Source organism: Malassezia restricta, chromosome VII, assembly GCF_003290485.1.
Source record: "Malassezia restricta chromosome VII, complete sequence".
Classification (NCBI taxonomy): domain Eukaryota; kingdom Fungi; phylum Basidiomycota; class Malasseziomycetes; order Malasseziales; family Malasseziaceae; genus Malassezia; species Malassezia restricta.
In genome coordinates, this window is record NC_040199.1 from 18328 (window position 1) to 39007 (window position 20680).

The 20680-nt window shown below is 59.5% G+C and overlaps 11 protein-coding genes and 1 non-coding gene across 12 annotated transcripts; 6 read left to right on the forward strand and 6 right to left on the reverse strand.

Moving 5' to 3' along the window:
* Window positions 1-110: 110 nt before the first annotated feature.
* On the forward strand, window positions 111-960 carry MRET_3781 (glutaredoxin domain protein; the record flags this gene model as incomplete). The annotated part of the gene is made up of 2 exons (XM_027630408.1): window positions 111-845; window positions 883-960. 2 exons carry the CDS (start codon window positions 111-113, stop codon window positions 958-960), a joined length of 813 nt encoding a protein of 270 aa, XP_027486261.1.
* Window positions 961-991: 31 nt separating this feature from the next.
* Window positions 992-1345, reverse strand: MRET_3782 (signal recognition particle subunit SRP9; the record flags this gene model as incomplete). The annotated part of the gene is made up of 1 exon (XM_027630409.1): window positions 992-1345. The coding sequence occupies one exon, from the start codon at window positions 1343-1345 to the stop codon at window positions 992-994; it is 354 nt and encodes a 117-aa protein (XP_027486260.1).
* A 123-nt stretch (window positions 1346-1468) lies between these two features.
* MRET_3783 (uncharacterized protein) lies at window positions 1469-2476 on the forward strand (the record flags this gene model as incomplete). The annotated part of the gene is made up of 1 exon (XM_027630410.1): window positions 1469-2476. One exon carries the CDS (start codon window positions 1469-1471, stop codon window positions 2474-2476), a length of 1008 nt encoding a protein of 335 aa, XP_027486259.1.
* A 227-nt stretch (window positions 2477-2703) lies between these two features.
* Window positions 2704-4956, forward strand: MRET_3784 (FYVE, RhoGEF and PH domain protein; the record flags this gene model as incomplete). Its single annotated transcript, XM_027630411.1, has 1 exon — window positions 2704-4956. The coding sequence occupies one exon, from the start codon at window positions 2704-2706 to the stop codon at window positions 4954-4956; it is 2253 nt and encodes a 750-aa protein (XP_027486347.1).
* A 65-nt stretch (window positions 4957-5021) lies between these two features.
* On the forward strand, window positions 5022-8966 carry MRET_3785 (Mus7/MMS22 family protein; the record flags this gene model as incomplete). The annotated part of the gene is made up of 1 exon (XM_027630412.1): window positions 5022-8966. The coding sequence occupies one exon, from the start codon at window positions 5022-5024 to the stop codon at window positions 8964-8966; it is 3945 nt and encodes a 1314-aa protein (XP_027486346.1).
* On the reverse strand, window positions 8943-11172 carry MRET_3786 (sphingomyelin phosphodiesterase; the record flags this gene model as incomplete). Its single annotated transcript, XM_027630413.1, has 2 exons — window positions 8943-9752; window positions 9778-11172. The coding sequence occupies 2 exons, from the start codon at window positions 11170-11172 to the stop codon at window positions 8943-8945; spliced, it is 2205 nt and encodes a 734-aa protein (XP_027486258.1).
* Window positions 11173-11245: 73 nt separating this feature from the next.
* Window positions 11246-12478, forward strand: MRET_3787 (proteasomal ATPase-associated factor 1; the record flags this gene model as incomplete). The annotated part of the gene is made up of 1 exon (XM_027630414.1): window positions 11246-12478. The coding sequence occupies one exon, from the start codon at window positions 11246-11248 to the stop codon at window positions 12476-12478; it is 1233 nt and encodes a 410-aa protein (XP_027486257.1).
* MRET_3788 (transporter (MirC)) lies at window positions 12475-14367 on the reverse strand (the record flags this gene model as incomplete). The annotated part of the gene is made up of 1 exon (XM_027630415.1): window positions 12475-14367. The coding sequence occupies one exon, from the start codon at window positions 14365-14367 to the stop codon at window positions 12475-12477; it is 1893 nt and encodes a 630-aa protein (XP_027486264.1).
* Window positions 14368-14544: 177 nt separating this feature from the next.
* On the reverse strand, window positions 14545-17661 carry MRET_3789 (RNA binding effector protein Scp160; the record flags this gene model as incomplete). The annotated part of the gene is made up of 1 exon (XM_027630416.1): window positions 14545-17661. The coding sequence occupies one exon, from the start codon at window positions 17659-17661 to the stop codon at window positions 14545-14547; it is 3117 nt and encodes a 1038-aa protein (XP_027486263.1).
* A 209-nt stretch (window positions 17662-17870) lies between these two features.
* MRET_3790 (DUF907 domain protein) lies at window positions 17871-19808 on the forward strand (the record flags this gene model as incomplete). Its single annotated transcript, XM_027630417.1, has 1 exon — window positions 17871-19808. One exon carries the CDS (start codon window positions 17871-17873, stop codon window positions 19806-19808), a length of 1938 nt encoding a protein of 645 aa, XP_027486245.1.
* Window positions 19787-20504, reverse strand: MRET_3791 (nicotinamidase; the record flags this gene model as incomplete). Its single annotated transcript, XM_027630418.1, has 3 exons — window positions 19787-20287; window positions 20315-20400; window positions 20426-20504. 3 exons carry the CDS (start codon window positions 20502-20504, stop codon window positions 19787-19789), a joined length of 666 nt encoding a protein of 221 aa, XP_027486373.1.
* A 28-nt stretch (window positions 20505-20532) lies between these two features.
* MRET_t0060 lies at window positions 20533-20643 on the reverse strand. Its single transcript has one exon. It is a non-coding gene; the product is annotated as a tRNA-Ser (tRNA).
* Between the last annotated feature and the right edge of the window lie 37 nt (window positions 20644-20680).

The following is a 20680-nucleotide window of genomic DNA, read 5'->3' on the forward strand; positions in this document are numbered from 1 at the left end:
CAAACGACGCAGATTTGGGACGTCCTTGAGAAAAAAACTCTTCGGCCGAACTTCTCTCCACATGGCCCAGGGTCCTGCACCGCTCCGCTACGCCGCTGCCACGGCGCTCCATGTCGACGAGCCGCGAAACGCGACTCGAATTGGGCTTGCCCCTTACGCATGAGCCCGAAGACCATGTGAAGGGCATTCCACTAGCATGGTTTAGGCGGAGAAAATCGACTCTTATGGCCTGTGCCCTTTTCCTAGTCCTCGGCTGGTGTTTTTGGCTGCCGGCGCTCCAGTCTCGCAGTGCGGTCCCGGTGCGTGACAAGGGTATCGATCGCCTTTTGCGCAAAATCCCAGGCGCCATTCCAGGCGTACCAGCGCCAATTCAGAAGGATCTCGTGGACTATGGCCGTCATGGCGAGTCGTACCCATCCCACCAGGACCTACTCATTGTATTGATGCAGGACTTGCAGGACCCATTGTTCCGCGTGGACAACTCAACGTGGACAGAATGGCGCCACTGGGTATCATCGAGCGGTGGCTTGCCCAGCGATGCCCATGTCCAGTTCCTTCGGCGGCTCAAGGCACTAGCGCATGGCGACTTGTCTGATGCGCAGCTGTATCTGGAGCACCCGGACCAGTGGAAGACGAAACATGTGCAGGACGCACCGATGACTGTGTTCTCGAAATCGTACTGCCCTTACTCACGCGGAGCCAAGGAACTATTGACCAAGTACCATGCCCGCTTTACGGCATACGAGGTGGACCTACGACCCGATACGAATATGCTGCAGGGCTTGCTGTGGGACTTGACAGGGCATCGCACGTACCCAAAAGTCCTCCGCAGATCCGAGCTTTTGGTGCGTATAGACTGGATGAGACACTTACACGTAACAGGGTGGCTTTGATTCGCTGCAGGAACTGGATGAGCAGGGTCTTTTGCACAGTATACTTAGCACAGCAGGTGCTTTATAGTACATAGTTGGCTTGTATCATGACAGGGTATTTACTTCTTTTTGCCCTTTTTCTTCTTACCGCTGCTGCCCTTGGGCGGGGGCTGGGATGCAGTGGACGGCTTGGGAGTCTCTGCTGTTTGTGACGTAGGCTCTTCTTTCGTAGGTGCAGGCGGCACCACACCGGACATGATCGTAAACATGTCGCGCTGGAATTCGTCCAGCCGGTTTAAAATGATCGCCGACTTCGATCGGAATTTCAACGTCACACAGTCGTCTGTGACTTTGATGACAAGCACTTGCAACTTGGGTCGTGCCTTGATAGAAAATCGTGTCCTATTCGGACTTTTCTTGCACAAATCCAAGGCCTGCGCCCTGAATTCGCTCCAGTGCTTGAGATACACCATCGTGGGAGCCCAGAAGGTGAGGCGTTTCTTCGTTGCTTACGTATCGACATCGGGGCACATTTCCAATTAAGTTACTGGCTGCCCGCCGACCCAGCGATTTTTTGATCTCACGCCTCCAGAGCCATGGCGAACGACAGGCGTGGGATGTCGAGCGTTGAGGCGTTTTCCTCGCTCTTGTACGAATTAATCGCTATGAACAAACTGTCTGGATCGCGTGTAGCGCGCGTGACGGAGAGCGCGACGCATGCGCTCCATGATCCTGACGGCCTGTCCAAGGTCATGCTCAAAGCCCATATGCGTGCACCGCCGCAGAACAAGCTCGTATCGCTCTACCTATTCGACGCGATCGCACGTCATGCGCAAGACATTGCGAGAAGGAATGGCACAGGTATGCAGACGTCTGAGTCACCTGCCAAGCTGGCTGCGAACGCTGCTGCCTTTTTGCACATGCTGCAAGAGCCAGCGGCTCAAGTAGGCACCGACTCACTGCACCATGCGCCTCCGGAACAGCGCGAAAAGGTGCGCAAAGTGATGGATATCTGGGATCGTGCTGGTACCTTCCACCCCAGGATTCTGCAGCGGATTCGCGAGCAAGCTTCGGCACCGCCGAGCGCCCCCACGAAACCGGCCGCGCCTCCGCCTGCACCATCGGCGGCCAAGTCGCCCCCACCACCACCCACCAGCCTTCCGCCTCATGTCCTTGCGTTACTTGGACAGGTGCAACAGTCGGGTGCGCTCTCGGCCCCCCAGGAGACCGCTCCTCGTCCTGCTACGAATGCCCCATCACCGCCAGTAGTTTCGCCAGCACCATCAGCGCCTGCGGAGGATTTAAAAGCGTTTGATCAGGCTTCCTTTGATCCTACCAACTCTGATCATTGGGCACGTCTGGCACGCCTATGGAAGAACTCCTACAACTATGAGCCATCAGGTCCAGAGCTTATGATGGCGCTCATGTCGGGCATGCTTTCTTCGGAGGCAGATCCCCGCTGGGGCGCGATGCCCCCCATGCCCGGCATGCCACCGATGCCCGGGATGCCGCCGATGCCCGGGATGCCGCCGATGCCCGGGATGCCGCCGATGCCCGGCATGCCCATGGCGAGCAATGATGCCCCATCGCCCAAAGACGCATGACTGTCGATAGGCTTTCGAGATACCCTTGGCATGTTGGTTGCCGCTGACCTCCATCAGGGCGTGATCTAGGGACATATCACGTGGCTGTGTGTTGACACACGCGCACGCGCGCGATTCGATGGGCGACCCCCCGGAGGCCCAGGCGCAGCTGCAGCCATAGAAATCCTTGCATGAGACTGACTGGGACGTGTTGACGTTATTTTGGACCGTGTGGCCCAGGACCGAGCATGTCCGCTCCGAGCGGGACGTCAGCGTCCGTGGCGCAGCGGCAGAGGAGTCGCACTTCAGCCACACGACCGAGGTCTTCTATTCTGATGCTCTCCAACATGGATCGCCGACTCTCGCTGGGCGAGCAGTCGTATGCGCGCCATTTGCTCTGGGAGGAGCCTGCCGCGTCCGAGCACACAGCCTCCTCGCCCGCGATGCCTGACCACCAGATCAGCAAGCGCAAGCGCTTGGCGGTCGAGATGTACGAGACAGAGAAGGCGTACGTGCGCGTGTTGATGCACGTCGACAAGTTGTACTATACCCCGCTGCTCATGTCGCTGCAAGACACGCATCCCATCCTCTCGCGCAGCGCCGTCAACCGAATTTTTGCTAATTTTTACGATATACTCCAGCTGAGCAAGGAGCTGCTCTTCCGTTTGGAAGAGCGCATTGGCAACCCCATGCGCTTGCTCGCCGATAAGACGCCTGTGCAGGTGCCGGAATGGGACCCTGCGCACGATACGATTGGCGATCTCCTCGTCCCTATTCTCCCCTTTCTCAAGGTGTATGCCCTGTTTATGCAAAACTTTTCTCATGCCATGCAATGTATCGAGTCCGAACGACGGACGAACGACCGATTCCGTGTCTTTCTCGCTCATGCCAACCAACACTATGATCACGAATCCCCTCACGGTGTGTCCTTGGGCCTGGAAGCCCAACTCCTGAATATTGTGCAGCGTGTGCCTCGCTACCGCATGCTGCTCCGCTCGCTTCTCCAGCACACGCCTGTTACCCATAAAGACCATGCCTGGCTTGCTGGGTCGTTCTCTGTCGTGGACCACATCGCCAGGAGCGTGAATGAACATATCCGACAGCACGAGCTGACCATGACCGCCATTGCTCTGCAGCGCACACTCATCGGCCTAGATGAGCCATTGGTCGTGCCGGGCCGTCGGCTGCTCAAGCACGGCACGCTGCTCAAGACGCGCCGCAAAGATATCCAACCACGCCACTTTTACTTGTTTTCCGACTGCATGATTGTGGCTGCGGCGAGCTCCCTCGATGAGTCGGACAAGTCTTGGCCGCGACTCTCTCACTCGTTCGAGGGCGAATTGAGCGATGTGCTCCCTTCGACGTTCGGTATGCTGCATCTCACGAACAAGCTGCACCTCTCCGACGTGACGGTGATCAGCTACGACGATATGGAGGTGCCGTTGCCTGCGCCCGCCGAGCGGCCCGTGCCCTTTCTGCGACACAAGTTCGAGATTCTATCGCCTCAATGCAGCTTTTCGCTGTATGCGCCCAGCCAAGCCGCCAAGCACAGCTGGGTGACCGCGATTCGTGAAGCGCAAGACGAGTTTCGGACGAGCTTGCCTTCTATTCGCAAGAGCTTGGAGCTTTCCGAGCGGCCATCGTCGTTTGCGTCGATGAGCAGCGAGGGAGGTAGTGCGCATGGCGGCACGGCATCTCATTCGACCACCGATGGCGAGACGACGACCTCGAGTGCCTCTTCACGCACCGGCCATACCCGCTCCGCCTCCATGTCGTCGCTCTTTGCGTCGTCAGCTTCCCTGCCGCTTCTCGAAGAGTATCACGCGCCTGTGTGGGTGCCGGACAGCCTCGTATCGCGCTGCAAACGGTGCTCCGAGCCATTCTCGTTCTGGCGCCGCAAGCATCACTGCAGGCTGTGTGGCTACGTGTTTTGCGCGACTTGCTGCTCGCGTGTAGTGTTGGTACGCACGGAATCACCGCACATGGCGCATGTCCGTGCGCGGGTTTGCATCGCGTGCTACACGTCCAATTTCAGGTCGTCCATGCCGTGCTCACCGCGCACAGCATCCACATCGCTGTCCTCGCCGACGCACGAGCCGCCCTCGCCCGCCTGGCGCGGCACGTCTCTACGGCCCATGCTGCATACGGTCCCTGCATCGTCGGCCCAGGCATCACCGCCCGCATCGATGCCGACCAAGGCTGTGCTCCAGTCACTCACCAACACGCCCATCGCGCGCAAGTCGCACCGCCGGCAGTGGTCAATCGTCAGCGTCCCGCGCGAGGCTCACCAGGCCGATCCACGCCCCCGGGTCCAGGTCGAAACCAAGACGACCGGCCTCCCCACGCTGGATCAGCACATCCCATCGAACAGCGCCATGCCCACCAGTGCTTCCATGCCCGCACTCGCTTCCCATGCGCCCCCGCCCCGCCGGTCCACCTCGCGAGAGACACTGCGTGCCTCGCAGGCCGTGTCCTGGCTCCAGTCGCTCCTCCCTCCGTAGTCGTAGACATCACGTGCCACGACACGCGTACCTTGCCTTATGGCCACGACGCAATCTCGACGTGCATGCCGCGTGGTGATGACGTAGCGGTCGTCGGTACATCGGATGACGAAGAAGCGGTGGGATGGACGAGCGATGCTGAGAGCGGCGAGCTCGTGCCCACGCACCGCAGCTCCAAGCAATGGACCCTGTTCCACACCCGGCCTCGGCGGCGCCTGTGGCATGCCCAGGTCTGCCGCGACGCGGAGCAGCCAGCTCCGCGTCACCACTTGCGCACGCGAAAACTCTCCCAAATTCATCCTTACACCGTCGAAGCTCTGCGCTACCGCCGCGAATTGTATGCCAACGACTGGCAAGATGCCGTCGTGTCTCAGCGTGAATGGCGACATTGGCGCATCCCCGAGCGCAGCACGGACGATCTCGGCTCGTGGACCGCCCAGGACGAGCGCTCCTCGTCGCCATCGCTGATCGAGAGTCTGCCTGAGCGAGCACCCACCTCGCCTGCACGCGCCTCGTCTGCGCCCCCCTCACCCGCGCCCACTTCACCAGCACGCGCCTCGCCAGCGCCTCCTTCGCCGACATCCTCCGAAGACAGCACAGACTATGAACGACGATTCCGCGTCCTCAAGCGCATGATGCCGGCTCACATGGCCCGTGCATGCATCGACGACCTTCGCGCTATGCGACACGGCGACGTCGATAGCGACGCAGTGACGGACCGCGCCCGATCCCCGTCACCGCCTCACGAGCTCCAGCCTGGCGAGTCACGCCGACGTATCCGAGCGCATGACGGCCCGCCTGCCCCGCTTCTTAGTGATGCCTCGTCCAGCGAAGAGGACGTGCATGAACCATCGCTGACGCTCCATGACTCGGATCTGCGATGGTGGGCCGTGCCCAAACGCGCCGCCTCGCCTGTCCGTGAAGGCGATGTCATCGACCGCATGCTCGCGCGCACGGAAACACGAAAGCCACGGCGGCCCCGTCGCAAAGGATTCGGACAGTCGTCTAGGCGCGCCGCTGCCTCCCGCCCTCATCGCTCACAACGTGTCGCTGTGCCCGCATGGATCCAGGCATCCGAGCCAAGGGAGCCGCCGCCGCGCTTCCATGGACTGCCTACGAAGCGCGCCGATCTCGGTGCACACGCACGACTGCCCTACATTCCCGGTCCGCACAGCACGCTCAGTGTGGCTCAGGAGGTCCGGACGACCGTGCCCATGTCGACAGCGACGCGCCCAAGACCGGTGTCACGGCGCGGACCGATGCCGATGCCTTCTGCGCCGCCTCATACCATCCCGAAGGAGTGGGAGCGTGCCCCACCGGAGTGGCACGATGAGCTGCAAGAGCTGCTGGCTTGGGATGGTGTGCGCCATATTCAGTGGGACTTTGGCATCACGTCCCCCCCGGTTGGCTTGAGCTTTGCACCCGACACCGACCTCGCTCGTGGACGCTTACACGAACTACTGCACTTGGCCCCCGCCACCTCTGAGCCTCCCCCGCTCTGTGTGTATGAGCGCACGCTGCATGTATGGATGAGCTGGGAAGAAGTCGCCTCCGCCCTCTTGGGCCTCTCGCTCGACGACCATCGCTCGACGCGAGACCTGCTTCACTTTTTGGGCCTATGGCTCACATGGCAGGCTTCGCTGGCTCATACGGCGCAGCCCATCGCCTTGACGACATTCGATGCACAGGTAGCTTGCGACGCTCTTTGCGCGTGGGCCCAAGACTGGCTGGACCAGCCATGCTCGCCCGACCTCGTGCTTCGCCTCTTGTGGTTCCGCATATGCATCCTCTGGCGCGCCATGCACACCGGCACAACGACCGTCACCCACGTCACGGTGCTCGAGGCAACATACCCGCTCCTTCTTCGCCTCCTCTCGATGGGCGTGGCCCATATCGCCGACGCCCTCACCGCCGCCGGCGCCGTGGACGATCCCACCGCCGAAATGTGGGTGTGTATCATCCATCTCCTCCACGCCATGGATGACCAGGCGTTTTGGGATGTGTGGGACCCCGCGTGGGCAGAGTGGCTCAGTTTGACGCGGTCATCGCCCCTGGTAGCCTGCGAACGAACATGGTACGCACTCTTTGTCGTATGCGCGCTCTCGCACTTTCACGCTTCCACAGGCATGGCCGGCCACACGTCGTACCTGCGTGCCCACTGGCCAGCGGTGCAGCGACTCGTGTCGCGTATCAAGCTGCGCTTTGACGAGCGCGTAGAGCGCGCAGCGCCTCGCGTGCTCTTGCAAAGACGCGATGCGTATATTCACCTGCTCCTGCGTCGCTGTTTCTTGCTGTGTACGCGCTGGTCTTGGTCTCTCGAGCACGCAGATGCGATCCTCAACCACTGGTTTGATGTGTTCAATGCTCACCGGCTCGCCGACCTGCCGACTGAGACAGACCACGACTTTGCACCGTTTCTTCGCCGCTTTGATGTGTCGCTGCTGTACGCGGAGCCCAGCGGCACGGCCTATCACCAGTTTCTCCAGCTGCTGGGACGTGCGAGCCACGTTCTCTCTATGGCCGATGACGCACAGCGTCGCTTGGCGCGCTTGTTTTCGCGCATGACGCCCGTCCGTGTCATGGCCTTCACGCACGACAACCCACCGATCTCCTCCGAGTTTGCGATGCTCTTCAATCACTACTCGCTCGTGATGCTGTTTCTCTACTTTGAGCCGCCATCGGCTTTGCAGCGGCTGCGTCAGATTCGCTCCTTCTTAGCCTTTTCGCGAGCGGACAGGTCCAGCCAAATTGCCTGTATTCGAGCTGTCGTGTACGCCGGCGTGCTCTTTCGGCATCACGGACTCGATATCCAGCCTATCGTGGTGTGGCTGGTAGATGTCCTGCACTCACTTCAGGCATCCATGCACCAGGACCGCGATACATCCGAGCTGTTTTCGGTGCGACGTGCCGACCAAACGATGCGCGAAGCCTCGCGCATGATGGCTGTCCTAATCCGCTCCGTCCACCACCTCGTCACGCACGCGTCGATGAAGTCGGACCCGTCCACGCCCTACCCTCCGCTGGGCCTACTGCATCCCGCCTGGACCGACCAGCTCATACGGTCAGGCGATATGGCGCCCGAAGTCGCCAACGAAGTGCTCGGCTTGATCCGTGTATACCTCGACACGCGCGCTGCGAGCGTGTGGCCACATGTATCCGTCGCCGCCGACGACGACGACGAATTCGACGACGCATGGTGGACGGATCCAGGCTTGGCTGCCCTCCTCGGCGAGGATCCGCAGCCGCCCATCGATACCCAGCTGGCTGAGCAATTGCACACACACTTGTCGCCCGCCTTGTTCCAATGGCTCATGACGGGTGAGCCATCGACGCCGCGCTCCATCTCGCCCTTGGAGCGCCTCATGGCGCGGGCGGAAGAGGACGAGCGCTACGCCATGGTCGTCGACAACTGGGCGTCTTGTGCGCATGTGCTCGTATACCACCGCCGACGCGCTTGGCACGCTTATCTCACGCTGGGCAACGAATCCTGGAAGCGCCTGAGCCATCCGATCCGCAAGCGCGACGTGGCTGTGCGCTTCGTCGTGCGCATGGCCCACTTGGACGAAGCCGCCTTTGTGGAGCATGTGAGCGAATGCATCGCCATCTGGTTCCAGTGCATGGCTGCCTGTCACGTCACGATGCAGCCCGCTCTGACGCGCCTTTTGGCGCGACACGCCGACGTGTTCCGCGGTGTCTGGGTGGAAGATGATGCCGATGCGTATCGGGAACGACGTGCCGCTGTGCTGCAGCAGGTCCTCACACAGATGCAGGCGGCGTATGCCCCCTCCCAAGGCTTTGTGATCCAGTGCGTGTCTGCCCTGCTGTCGTCTATACGGGCGTACGCGGAGCATGTTCATGACGAGGCCTACTGGTCGTGGTGTCACGCGACACTGCACGCCGTCTCGACGTATGCGGATGACCGCCTCTTGCGGGGGATACGGACGGAATTACACGCGACACTCTCCTACCTAGCAACGCCGCGCTCGTCACACCACGGAGCCATACCCTGACGGACAGTCCCGGCCCTGCGTCGGTGTGCCGCTGCGCATATAACAGATGTTCGCCTTGTGGCACTTGGCATCAGTGCACGCACCGGCCGCGGCGCTGCGTCGGCTCTGGAGCTGGGCAAACGTCGACACCAAGGCAGGGCGCACTTCCATCTCATCCGTGAGCGCGGCCCAGAACGAAGCGTTCAGTGGCGCTGCCCGCGGCCATGCTGTGCCGTTCAGCGACACGGGCGCATGGTAGTTGTGATGCTGGACACTCGCACGCATGTCGCCATACGTGTCACGCGCATTGTACAAATGCCGCCAGATCGGTCCGGCCTGCAGCGAGTCAAATTCGTCGACAGGCGTGTAGTACTGATCGTAGTCGTATACGTCGAACGTGATCGGGTCCACCTGATACACGCGGAACGATGGATTCACGTTGGTCAGCGGCGTGACAGAGGGCCCCACGAACGAAACGGTGCGTGCATCCCGCGTGTGCCGCGAAATGTCGCGAGACGCGCCGGACTGCGCACGGTAGAACACGGAAAAGTGGTCCTGATGCGTGTGGCCGAAGAAGATGGCGGCGATCGTGTGGGGCGTGAACCGACTCACGATCTGGAAAAAGAGATTCGCCGGCTTGTCAAGCGCCTCGGCGCCTGTCCAGCCGGTCAGTACGTGTCCCAGGATCCATACGCGCTCGCCCTTCCTCTCTGCGGCAAAGAGCTCGTCCGTCAGGAAACGGAGCATGCCACTAAAGTCGGGGTCCGTCGAGTGAATGTAGTTGAACACGTTCGCATAGTACCAAAACTGTCGTTAGTCGTGCCGTACGTACATCGGAATTCAGAGAAATGACACGCAGGCCGCGGCGTGGGCTCACAGAAAAGCATGCATAGTGCGAGCGCGCCTGCTCTTCGCCCGCCGCATCAATCCAGCCATTCTCACGCCATAGCCGCGCCATAAAGTCCGAGTCCCAATCGAACTGCGTGCTCTGATGCTTCGGCATCGCATGCGGCGCGTAAAAGTTTTCCGGCGACGAGTCGTGATTGCCCAGCGTGGCAAAGACCGGCACATGCCGGCCGAGGACCTCGGCCAGACTGTCAAAGAGACTGCGTGCGCTGTACTCGACGAGGTCATGAGAATAGCGGAACAGGTCGTCATGCACGACCAAATCGCCCGTACACAGGCCCATGTCGTAGCCGTGCGACCGGCCCACATGCCGGATGGCCTCGTACGTGCTGCCGATGAGCGACCATGGCGCATCGCACGTATAGTTGCCCCAGTAGTGTGCGGGCGCAGAAATATTTGCGCGCGGCACCACGCCGTCCGTGATCGTCTTGGACCACAGGTCCTTGTTGGCACTGATCGAGTGGCAGCAGTAGCGCGTCTCGCCAAAGGTGCAGTTGCTTTCGCTGCCGACCATGTACCGCCCGTCGACGTGCAGATCCGAGATGTGCAGCACGCGCAATAGCTTGCTCTCATCGAACGACTCTTGCGCACATTTCTGCTGCTCGTGCCACCGCTCCAACGCATCGTCGGGCGCCTGCGTGGACCCGTTGAACCAGTGGTACAGAAAGTCGTCCGACAAGACCTCCGACGGGTACTCGCAAAAGTGGAAGGGCACAGCCGCACACACGAGCGTAGCATCCGGCGCGCTCCCAGAAAAGTTGCCATAGCTCATCACCTGGCCAATAGGCCCACCGTACATGTCGCGTGACAGCGTCAGGGCACATTGATCCGCCACGTCCTTCTTGCCAAGCAGATCGAAAGTGCGGCACAGCGTCGTCAAGACGTCAGGCACGGCAGATGGGAACTGGTGCGTCAGCGTCTGCAACGTGCTGAGACCTGTTCGGCACAGATTACACAGGGCATGCCGCGGTGCCTGAGGCCGAAACAGCTGGTGCCCCACATTCAGCAGGTCGTGGACCAGCGCCTGGAGTTTCTCGCGCTGGGGCAGCGGCTTAGGCAAGACTTGCTCGGACGGCAGCGCCGACTTGGGCAGCTTCGTGGGATGATTGAGCTCATCAGGGTACCACCCGCCACTCAGACGAGGCACCGCAGGGCGCGGCTCCGCGGTCGGACGACTAGGCACGTAGTACATCGACTCAAACAAGCTCGTGGGAAACTCGGCGCGACCCGTGTAGACAGGCTCGCCATAGCGCGACGAGCTCGACGCCGCACAGGCGCTCGCAGCCGCCACGATCCCCCACAGCACCAGGCGTCGCATCATGGCCGGAGCTAAGCCCGCTCGAGGTACACGGGTCCCACTTCATGCTTACGTACCCTGTTGGCCTCTCCACACCATGTCCGTGGTGCGTGGCGTGCCATGGATCAGTGTCCCGGCCTCGCTGCGTGAGGTCGTGCACGACATGGAGCAGGCGTCGCCGGGTACGTGGGAAGATGTGTGGGTCAGTTGGCATGGCGTGGACGAACAGCGATCGTTGAAGCATGCCGTGTGGCGCGTATCCAACGACGGCCATGCGCCGCAAGTGGCGTCCCTCGCGCCATCCACGCTGCCCGTGCGCGGTCTGCATCCGTTGTGCGTAGACGTGGAAGCGTCGCCACCCATGATGGTGCACTTGGCCGATCAGATCAGTGCCTTGCCTGCGGCGTGGGGACCCAGTGTCATGGCCCTCAGTGCGTGCGTCGGTGGCGTACAGCGGTATGCGGTGGGTGGTGCAGACGGCGTGCTGCACACGGGCACATGGTCCCACGAGCTCTTCGGCAGTGAGGATGTGACGTGCGAGGGTCATGCGAGTGATGTCACGAGCGTCCGATTCTTTCCTAGCGCGCAAGTGGTGCTGTCGACGTCCGTCGATATGCGTGCGCGCATTGTGTCGGCGCTCGATGGGACCTGTCCTCGCGTGCTCGAGGGACACACTCGTGCTGTGAACGACAGCGCCATATTCGGGCGCGGCCGGGAAGTCGCTACTGGCAGCAGTGATGGCACCGTGCGCGTCTGGGACGTGGGGCACCACGTCACCCAGGCTCGATGGGACGTGCAGGACGGCGTGAACGCTTTGGCGGTCCTGGGCGCTGCGGCATCCTTGCCAGATGATCGGCAGGGTCTACTCGTGGCCGGGACGGACGGCGGACGTCTCTGCGGCTGGGACACGCGCACGGCTCCCCAAGCAGCATGGGGGGCGCGTGTGCCGCCGCATCCGTGGTGCAAGGATGTGGCCCGCATATGTGCGTTGGATGCGGACGATACGAGGGTCCTTTTGGGCACGTCGAATGGCATGAGTGCCTTGTATGATGTGCGCCAACCCACTGCGCCGCTGGATGCGTGGCACAGAAACGCGGCGAGTGTGACGAGCGTGGAACTCGCGGGCGACACGGCGAAGGTGTCGACGAGCGATGGCCTGCCGTACGGCTGGCACGCATCCACAGGGCAAGTGCATGAGTATGCAGGATGGGATGCCGATGTCACGTCGTCGATACGCACGGATGCCTGGGGACGAACGATCGTGCTGGGTGCACGGGGCATGTTGGCTACGTATGGGTATCATGGGTATCAAGGACATGATCCGTGTTAGGCTTCACCGTGGACGACGAGCTGCGTTCGCCAGAGAGACGGCGCTGTCATGAAGGAGGGCGCGCCTGCTGTGCGGTTGGTGCGCGCCGTGGACGGAAGACTGCGCTCCTCGTGCAAGTCGACTTTCGGCGCTAGGAACGTCAGAGCCAAGGCAGGCAACTGCACGAGGAACGACAGGATACACAGCCACTGCATGACGTATACCCAAGCATCCACAATCCCCGCACGCATAGGCGAGCCTGGGGCATGGCGCAGGACCTCTTCCAAACTCCCCTGGATACGCTCGATCTCGGAGGCTGGCCGGTCGGGCAGCCGGGCGCGGAGAGCCGCCGGCAACTGAGACATGACGAGAGCACTCGCGATCGTAGACCCCAGGGCTGAGCCGAGATCCATCGTGAGGAGCTCAAAGGCCGTCACAGTCGCAATCTCGCTCGGCTCGACATGCACCTGGACGGCCACCTGGGTGGTGAGGGACAAGGCGCCCCCTCCGATACCCTGCAGCACTTGGCTCGCCAGCAGCACTGCGGCCGTGTGTCTCGTATGCCGGTAGCATATCATGAGGGCGACGCCCAGTAGACGAAAGATAAGGCCGATGAACATGTACCGCTTCAGTTGCCGCGTGTACGCCATACACATACCGACGCACACGCCCGTGATAGTCGACGTCACGTTCTGTATCGTGATAAAGTAGGCCGTGCGCACCTGGTCCCAATTCTTGAGAATCTGTACACACGAAGACAGGTACGTCCACGACAGGTAGAAGCCGGCAAAGTCGAGGGCGGCGATGCAGCAGGTGATGCTCACGCCGAGATGAGTGACCACACTAAGCGGAAAGAGCGGAGTGTCCGTCCACATTTCCCATGCGCCGAACACTAGCAACAGCATCACGCCCGTAGGTATGTCCGATCGAAAGAGCGACAGGCCGTCAAAGAGAGCACGCGGCCCCTCCATGGAGACGGGCAGGAGGATCAACGTGAGGGCACTCGATAAGAGAGCCGTGCCCACAATGTCCATCTGGCTCACAACGTGACGAGCGCGCGTCGATGACAGCGTGGATTCGACCAGATGAGGAAAATGCTTCGATGCCCGACGACTGCCTATCATGAGCAGGCTCAAGAGGGGCACCGCAGACAGAGGCACAAGGACGACCCAAAAGCCAAAGCCGAGCCGCCATCCACCGGCTTTGAGCATACCATCCACGACGGGTCCCGTGAGAGCAAAATTGAGGATGTACGGCACATTGAACAGTCCAATCACAAAACCACGCCACTGGGGCGACGATGTGTCGGCCATGATCACCGCCAGCACCACACCGACGCCCGTCGTGCCTAGCGACTGTATCATGGTGCCCAGCATAAGCATGCGAAACGAGGGTGCCAATGCCATGATAGCGTGGCCACCAGCGTACAGAGTAATGCACATGACCAGCGTCGCAATGCGGCCCATAGTGTCAGCGAATCGCGCGATCGGAGGCTTGCTAATGGCCCGCACAAGCTGCTGCGCAATCATGATGGTGCCGAGATGGGAGAGGGCCTGAAACTCACTGCATGCATAGTTCAGGAACAGGTTGAAGGACATGGAATCGAGCGACGAAGCCAGTGCCAGAAAAAAAATGGCCAAGTACAGCAGCAACAATGTGCGGGTATGCTCGCGCTCACGCGTATGACTTGTCCGAAGAGAAATGAGAGGCGTGTTCTCCTCGACGGATCCCATGTACGTGATCCACGAGGGCAGGGTATCGGGCACCTGGCACCAACGCGACGCGGCTGAATCGCCAGCACGCGACAACACCGACGTACGGATGGGCGGGCACACATCAGAATACGGACGATGCAGGTCCCGCCCTGACACTGATCTTATTTTCACAGGCGCTCCGTCGACGTGGAGCATGCCGAGCTGGGTACGCGACGCTCGTCGGGGCGCCGTGGGTTCAGAGACCGCCGCCGACGCGTCATGCGTGCACATCTAATCAGATACGAGTCCATATTCTATCACGTGAATCGGGGGAGCCTATGCCGATGTGGAGGAGGCAGCGGGGGCCGTCGAGGCGGAGGAAGTGTGCGAAGTTCAGCGGTCGACGTCGTCGATGCGGGCGTCCATGGCCTCCCGCTGTGCGCGGGTTTTTCGTGGTCTCGGTGATGCATCTATCATAGACTGCATCTCGTCCAGAACCTGGAGGACATTTTCCACGGGACCCACGACCTTGACGATCGAGGCGGGCTCCGCGTCCTGCAGTTCATCAGCGTTCTCAGGGGTACCGATCGTGGGGTACTCGCGCCAGTTGGGCAGGAAAATCTGCACGGAAAGATCCGTTTGCCATGGACTGTGCCTGCGGCCTCCGCGCATCACCATCTGGCTGTGCATGCGCAATGGCACCTTCTTTCCGTACACGACACGATTTGCCATCAGCGCCGCTTCGGCCTTGAGCACGTCGGCGATCCGGTGGGCCAAGTCATGCGGCGCGCGCACAAGCACGTTCGCATTGCCCTTCTCGCGCGGGAAGCGTACCATCTGAGTATGCGTAGTAATGTCTGATGGACCCCCTGCCTTCTCAATGAGCTCATGGAGTCGCTGACCACCCGCACCGATCATGTGTGGGTGAAACTCGGGCGGGATGGGCACAATGAGCTCCGCCTCGCTCTCGACCTCGGCAATGATAGCGTTGATCATACCTTCAGCAGCGGCCACAGCCTCGCGCGAGCCGCGCAGCTTGAGCTTCTTGCTGGGCGACGCGTTCGAGCTCTTGACTGAATCAATGAGCGCACCTGACTCGAGACGGATACGGTTGATCGTCGCGCCTGCCCGGCCCAGCACGCGCGGCATAGCACGCTCAGAGACAGTAATGGTCTGCGAGTGGTTGTTCTCCTTCTCGTACTCGAGCAGCTCCAAGAGTTCCGCACGCGCTGCTGCGACGCCCTTACGTCCACCGCGAATACTCACTTCGTTGGGCTTGAGCGTCGTGCTGTCGCCCTGATGCGGGAAATGGATGCGCACATCGTACTTGTCCTGCAATCGCAAGACGTACTTGCCCCCCTGGCCAATCAAGGCACCATGCATCTCGACAGGCACTTGAATGATTTGCAGGACCTCGTCTGCCAAACGCTCGACCTGTGCTAGCAGACGCTCCTTGGCAACAGCGACGCATTCCTTGCGTCCAGTGATGCGAACAGGCACCGGCTTAGACCGGTCACTCTCCTCCGAGCCAACGTCAAAACGAACGCCAAGCTCTTCGCGAAGCTTAATGAGATTGGATCCACCACGGCCAATGAGGTGAGGGAGGTACGAACCCCTGACCTGGATTTCTTCCACAAACCCATTCTCGATACTGTCCTGCTCGGCATCCCGAGCCATTTGCTGGATTTGGGCCACGACACGCGCGACAGCCTCACCTGGCCCACGCACGACGATCGAGTCTTCAGTGAGGGGCTCGCTGACAGTCTTCACGGGAATGCGTCCACCCATCGACACAAGCATACGGTCCTCGCCGATAAGGGCGTTGAGCACCGTGCCGTCTGCACCGCGGATCACACTGTGGAATTTGCGCGGGACACTAAAGTGCACGGTTCGAAGATCAGCAGCGGCCGCCGCTGCCGAGGCAATTGCATTCTGCACATCGTCCAGCACATTGACTGCCTCCTCCGCATCCTTGCCGCGGCGGTATACGAGAAGAACGTCGTCTCGGCCCGAGTGCTCTGGCGGCAGCATAACATCGACGCCCCGTGCCTCATACCCTCTGAGGTTCTGGGCCTTTTTGCCAATAATAAAGCCGTGCGTCAAAGGATCCACTTCCATGAGACGCACACATGGCGGCGTCACCAGACGCAGCTGGTGCTCGATGGTCTGAGCAATGCGCCGCGCCGCATCGGCATCCTCGCTCACGACCTCGATATGCCCAGCATCGGTACGCGGCAAGAACACTTGGACACTGTCTTCGCGAGGGGCGTACGTAGCAAGCCAGCGTAACAGGTGTCGGAAGTGTGCAGCGTCCGCATCCGAGTGCATAGCATGCAGATCAATCGTCTCCACAGCAACTGCATTAGCCCGTTCGATGGCAGCAGTAAGGGCCTGCGGCAGTTGCGATTGCGGACCGCGGATCGTAATAGCCTCCGAGGGCTCGTTCGATGGCGGTAGCTCAATGCTGCACTGCGTCTTGGCGAGAATGTCGGAAGCACTCTCACCCACAAGGAACGCATGCTGCCGCTTGGAGATGTTGAAGCTAATGGTACGGAACGAGCGACGCATGTCATCGACCTGAGCATCGATCGCCTGGACAACAAGAGGTACGAGCGATCGCTCACCACTCACGACAATAGCCGCACGCTCACGCTGCGCCGGCACTTTGACAGACACCTCGCCTTTGCCGATCGTCTGCGTAAGCGCTGCTATACCTGCACCCTCAGGACCAAGCAAAAAGGGGAAAAAGACGGGCTCAATGTGCGTCAGGCGTTGTGTGATCTTAGAGGTGCGCTCCGCGACGATCTCCTGGATCCGCGCCTGTGCATCCTGCGCATTAAATGAGTCGCCCTCGATCGTGATTTCGATTTGCTCGCCCAGCAAAAGATCGCCCGGCTCATCGGTGGCTGGCGTTTGCTCCTCAGAGCGAGGTGGAATATGAATGCGCACACCCGTGTCATCTGTAATAGACCGGATGTTCTTGCCGCCTGCACCGATGACAAACGCACGAAGGGAAGCCGGAATCAGCATCGTGAGTGTGACGCGCTCGGCCAGTTGAATAGCGAGCTCGCGTTTCGCCTCCTGCACGGCAGACTCGGACGCGCCCTTGATGATGAATTTTGTCTGTCCGGTCTTGCGCATCGTAGATGCTTCAATCTTGACCGAGCGGCACTTTTGCTGCACGCGCTGAAGGAGCGAGCTGAGGCGCACGAGCTGCTCATCTGACAGGTGCATGGAGACAGTCGTCTGATGCATCACGCGTTGAATCATGGGTGCAGCCGTTTTAGGTGCCGAAACACGAGCGCTGCTCTGCGATGCACCCAGCGAGGGAAACATGTCCTCTGAGGTTATGTCTGGCTGCTGTGATTTGCCTGATTTTTTGGGCGGCGGTGCCACATCGACATCTGCACCGATAGTCTGATTCAGACTAGGAAATGGATCATCCATGGGTCTAGGCAAGCTCATTGGTGCAGTGGACCCGATAGTACCAGCAGAAGGAGCTTCTTGCATCGGTACTACTAACGTCCCGCAGTCGTCGAGAACAACCTATGTAAGGACGCCGCAACTAAATGAATGCCAGCACGGTGTGTTCACGTGGGCTTCGGATGATGAGTAAGCACACTCCGTGCAGCACGTTGCCTGGCGTCCGTGGCGTGCATCAGAGCCTCCACTCCACGCGGCACGGCCCGACGCCACAGGCTTGGATCCGGGTGTGTACGATGCGAATGCGCTTTGGGATTGCGCTATGCGCGCTTGGCGCGGTGGCCATCCTAGAGCAGGTACAAGCTTCGAACAGTGACATATTTCATCCGAATCACACCCTGTACACATCCAGTGTGGCGTACTGTGAAGCGCCCGGCCCGCTTCTTCTCCAATCTCTCGATCTTAAGTACAGTGACGATACGCATACCCTTGATTTTGACGTGCGATTGTCTTCTACGACGACGGATCTCACATACGACACGGATTTTATGCTATATGCGTACGGCCGCAAGTTCGTCAAAGTACATCAGGACTTGTGTGCGCTGGCCAGCGGATCCTTTTGTCACATCCCGAATTACAATTTTTCTGGATCAGCACAGGTGCATGTTCCTGACTATATTTCATCCGACATTCCACGAATTGTGTATACCGTCCCGGACATCGAAGCGCTCGCTATGTTGCGGCTCTATGATAGCAAAACGAAGAAGCCCAAGGGCTGTATCCAGGTTCAAATCTCCAATTCCATGACGGTCGACCTCCCGGGCGTCACATATGGTGTGGGTGCCTTTGTCATCGCTGCGACAGTCGCTTCACTTATCACTTCTGCATGGACAAATTCACTTTCCCCCCTGCAATGGCGCGTCGTGGATGTCGTCACTACCATGCAACTCACGCCAATGGCATCGATGCTCACGATCATTGTTCCTCGTGTCGTGCACGCCTTTTCTAGGCGGTTCGGCTGGATTGTGGGCTTGTGGTACATCGAATCAATTGTCTCATCGATTTTCGACGCCCGCCAAAACACAGGGAGCAAAGATTTGAACATAAACTTTGGATCGCTCATGGAGGCCGAGTACAGTCGACTGGCGAACTTTTTTCCCGCTGAGATGCTGAATGGCAATGACTCCGCTGAGGTGCTTGACGTCAACGACGTCTCATCTCTCGGCTTTAACTCGTTGCTTCGTCGGAAGCTGTACGCGCCCAATACAGGGCCCGGTGGCGAGATGGATCCTGGCAAGAGCGCGGACAATGTGGTGTGGGCTGTCGCGATGGATGGATTCTCACAGTCTGGCATTTTCTATTATGCGGCCTCACTCAACATCTCACCGTACAGTGCGTTTTTAACATCCCTCGTCACCTGGCTCATGGCAATCTGTATCGCCATAGGCTTGGCGCTACTGGCCACTATCCCTGTGGTTTTTTTGACTCGTACGCCTATGCCCTATGCTCTCGAGCGCTTGTATGTGCAATGGGTTCGGCCTTTGCTGCTCAGGATACTGGCGTCCGCCATGACACCGGTCCTCATTTTCGCCTTCTTCCAATTCGCACATTCAACCGGATGGCTCTCACACTTTATCGCAGCCCTAACATGCTTTGCTATCGTCTGCGTATGGAGCATTATTCTCGCTCAGCAATGGGTCCAAGTGCACCGCAGCGGACCCGACTCTCTCTACTATATTCGCTCGCAGCCTTGGGATTTGCAGTCGGCCGCCCTGCATATTGGCTCCATGTCACATCCGTGGCGGCCTAAATATTGGTGGTTTTGGACCGTTATGCATGGCTGCATGTTTTTGCGTGCGTGTTTCATCGGCTTTGCACAGAAGCATGATTATGGCTTGCGGCAAAGCGCCGGCTTGCTGGTCACGGATTTTTTGCTGTTTGCCGTGCTGGTTGTGTGCCGACCTGGCCGTGATATTCAAAGCAATGTGGTACAGTGTTTGCTCTGCGCATTCCGCGTAGTTATATGGGCCTTGTGTATTGCGCTATCGACTGAAGCCAATGTCTGGGGCATTCCACGCGCCATCGTTGGCTTCGTTCTCCTGGCCGTTCTCTCGCTTGCTATCGTGTTCATCTTCTTCGTGTTTTTGCTCGAAATCGTTCAAACCCTATTTTCGCGGCGTCAGCGATGGAAGGGTGACTACCAAGATCTCTATCATGTACATAGTGAAACTTGATACCAAGACATGACTTGTTCAGCCTCCGCCGTCGTCGAAGGGTCCACGCCACGGATGCAGTCCTGCAACACATACGTGCGGAATCCAAACTTGGCAGCATCCACGGCTGTAGCACGCACACAGTAGTCGGTCGCCAGGCCACACACCACCACCGTGTGGATATGGGCACGATGCAAGATGGACGCCATATTGGTAAATTGTAAATAATCGGCGCACGCAAAGGCAGAGTAGCTGTCCACACGAGCGTCTGTTCCTTTTAGCACGTAAGAAACAGGTGTGCCAGCCTTTTCACGCATATCGAGCGCAGCTTGAATGTCATCGTGAATCTCGGCACCACGTGTACCTTGCACACAGTGATCAGGCCAGAGCATCTGCGAAAGGGATGCGCGTGGGTCGTAAGGATGCGGAATGGTATGCAATTGGAACGGCGCAAGTCCGTGCGTGGATGCGAACGACGCGTGGTTAGGCGGGTGAAAATCCTATCGTAAGCCAAGAACAAGACGTACCTTGGTCGCCACGATACAGGAGCAGGGAAACTCGTTCACTAAATGCTTCACGCTCGGAATAATGTCCTGTCCACCAGGCACCGTCACTAACAGTTAGACGCACCTACTTACGCGTTCCATTGATAAAATCATTTTGGACGTCAACGATCACAAGCGCCACACCTGGCCCGGAGGGCACGGTTGGAGTCATAAGGACAAAATGAAATTGTCAAAAAAAATCGACAAGAACAGGATTCGAACCTGTGCGGTCAAAGACCAAACGCTTGCCACTGAATCAGTGTAGAAACTAAAGTTCTAGGCGTTCCCGTTAACCTCTCCGGCACCTTGTCATGACTTTCTCGGGCCGGCTGGATGACATTACTTAGA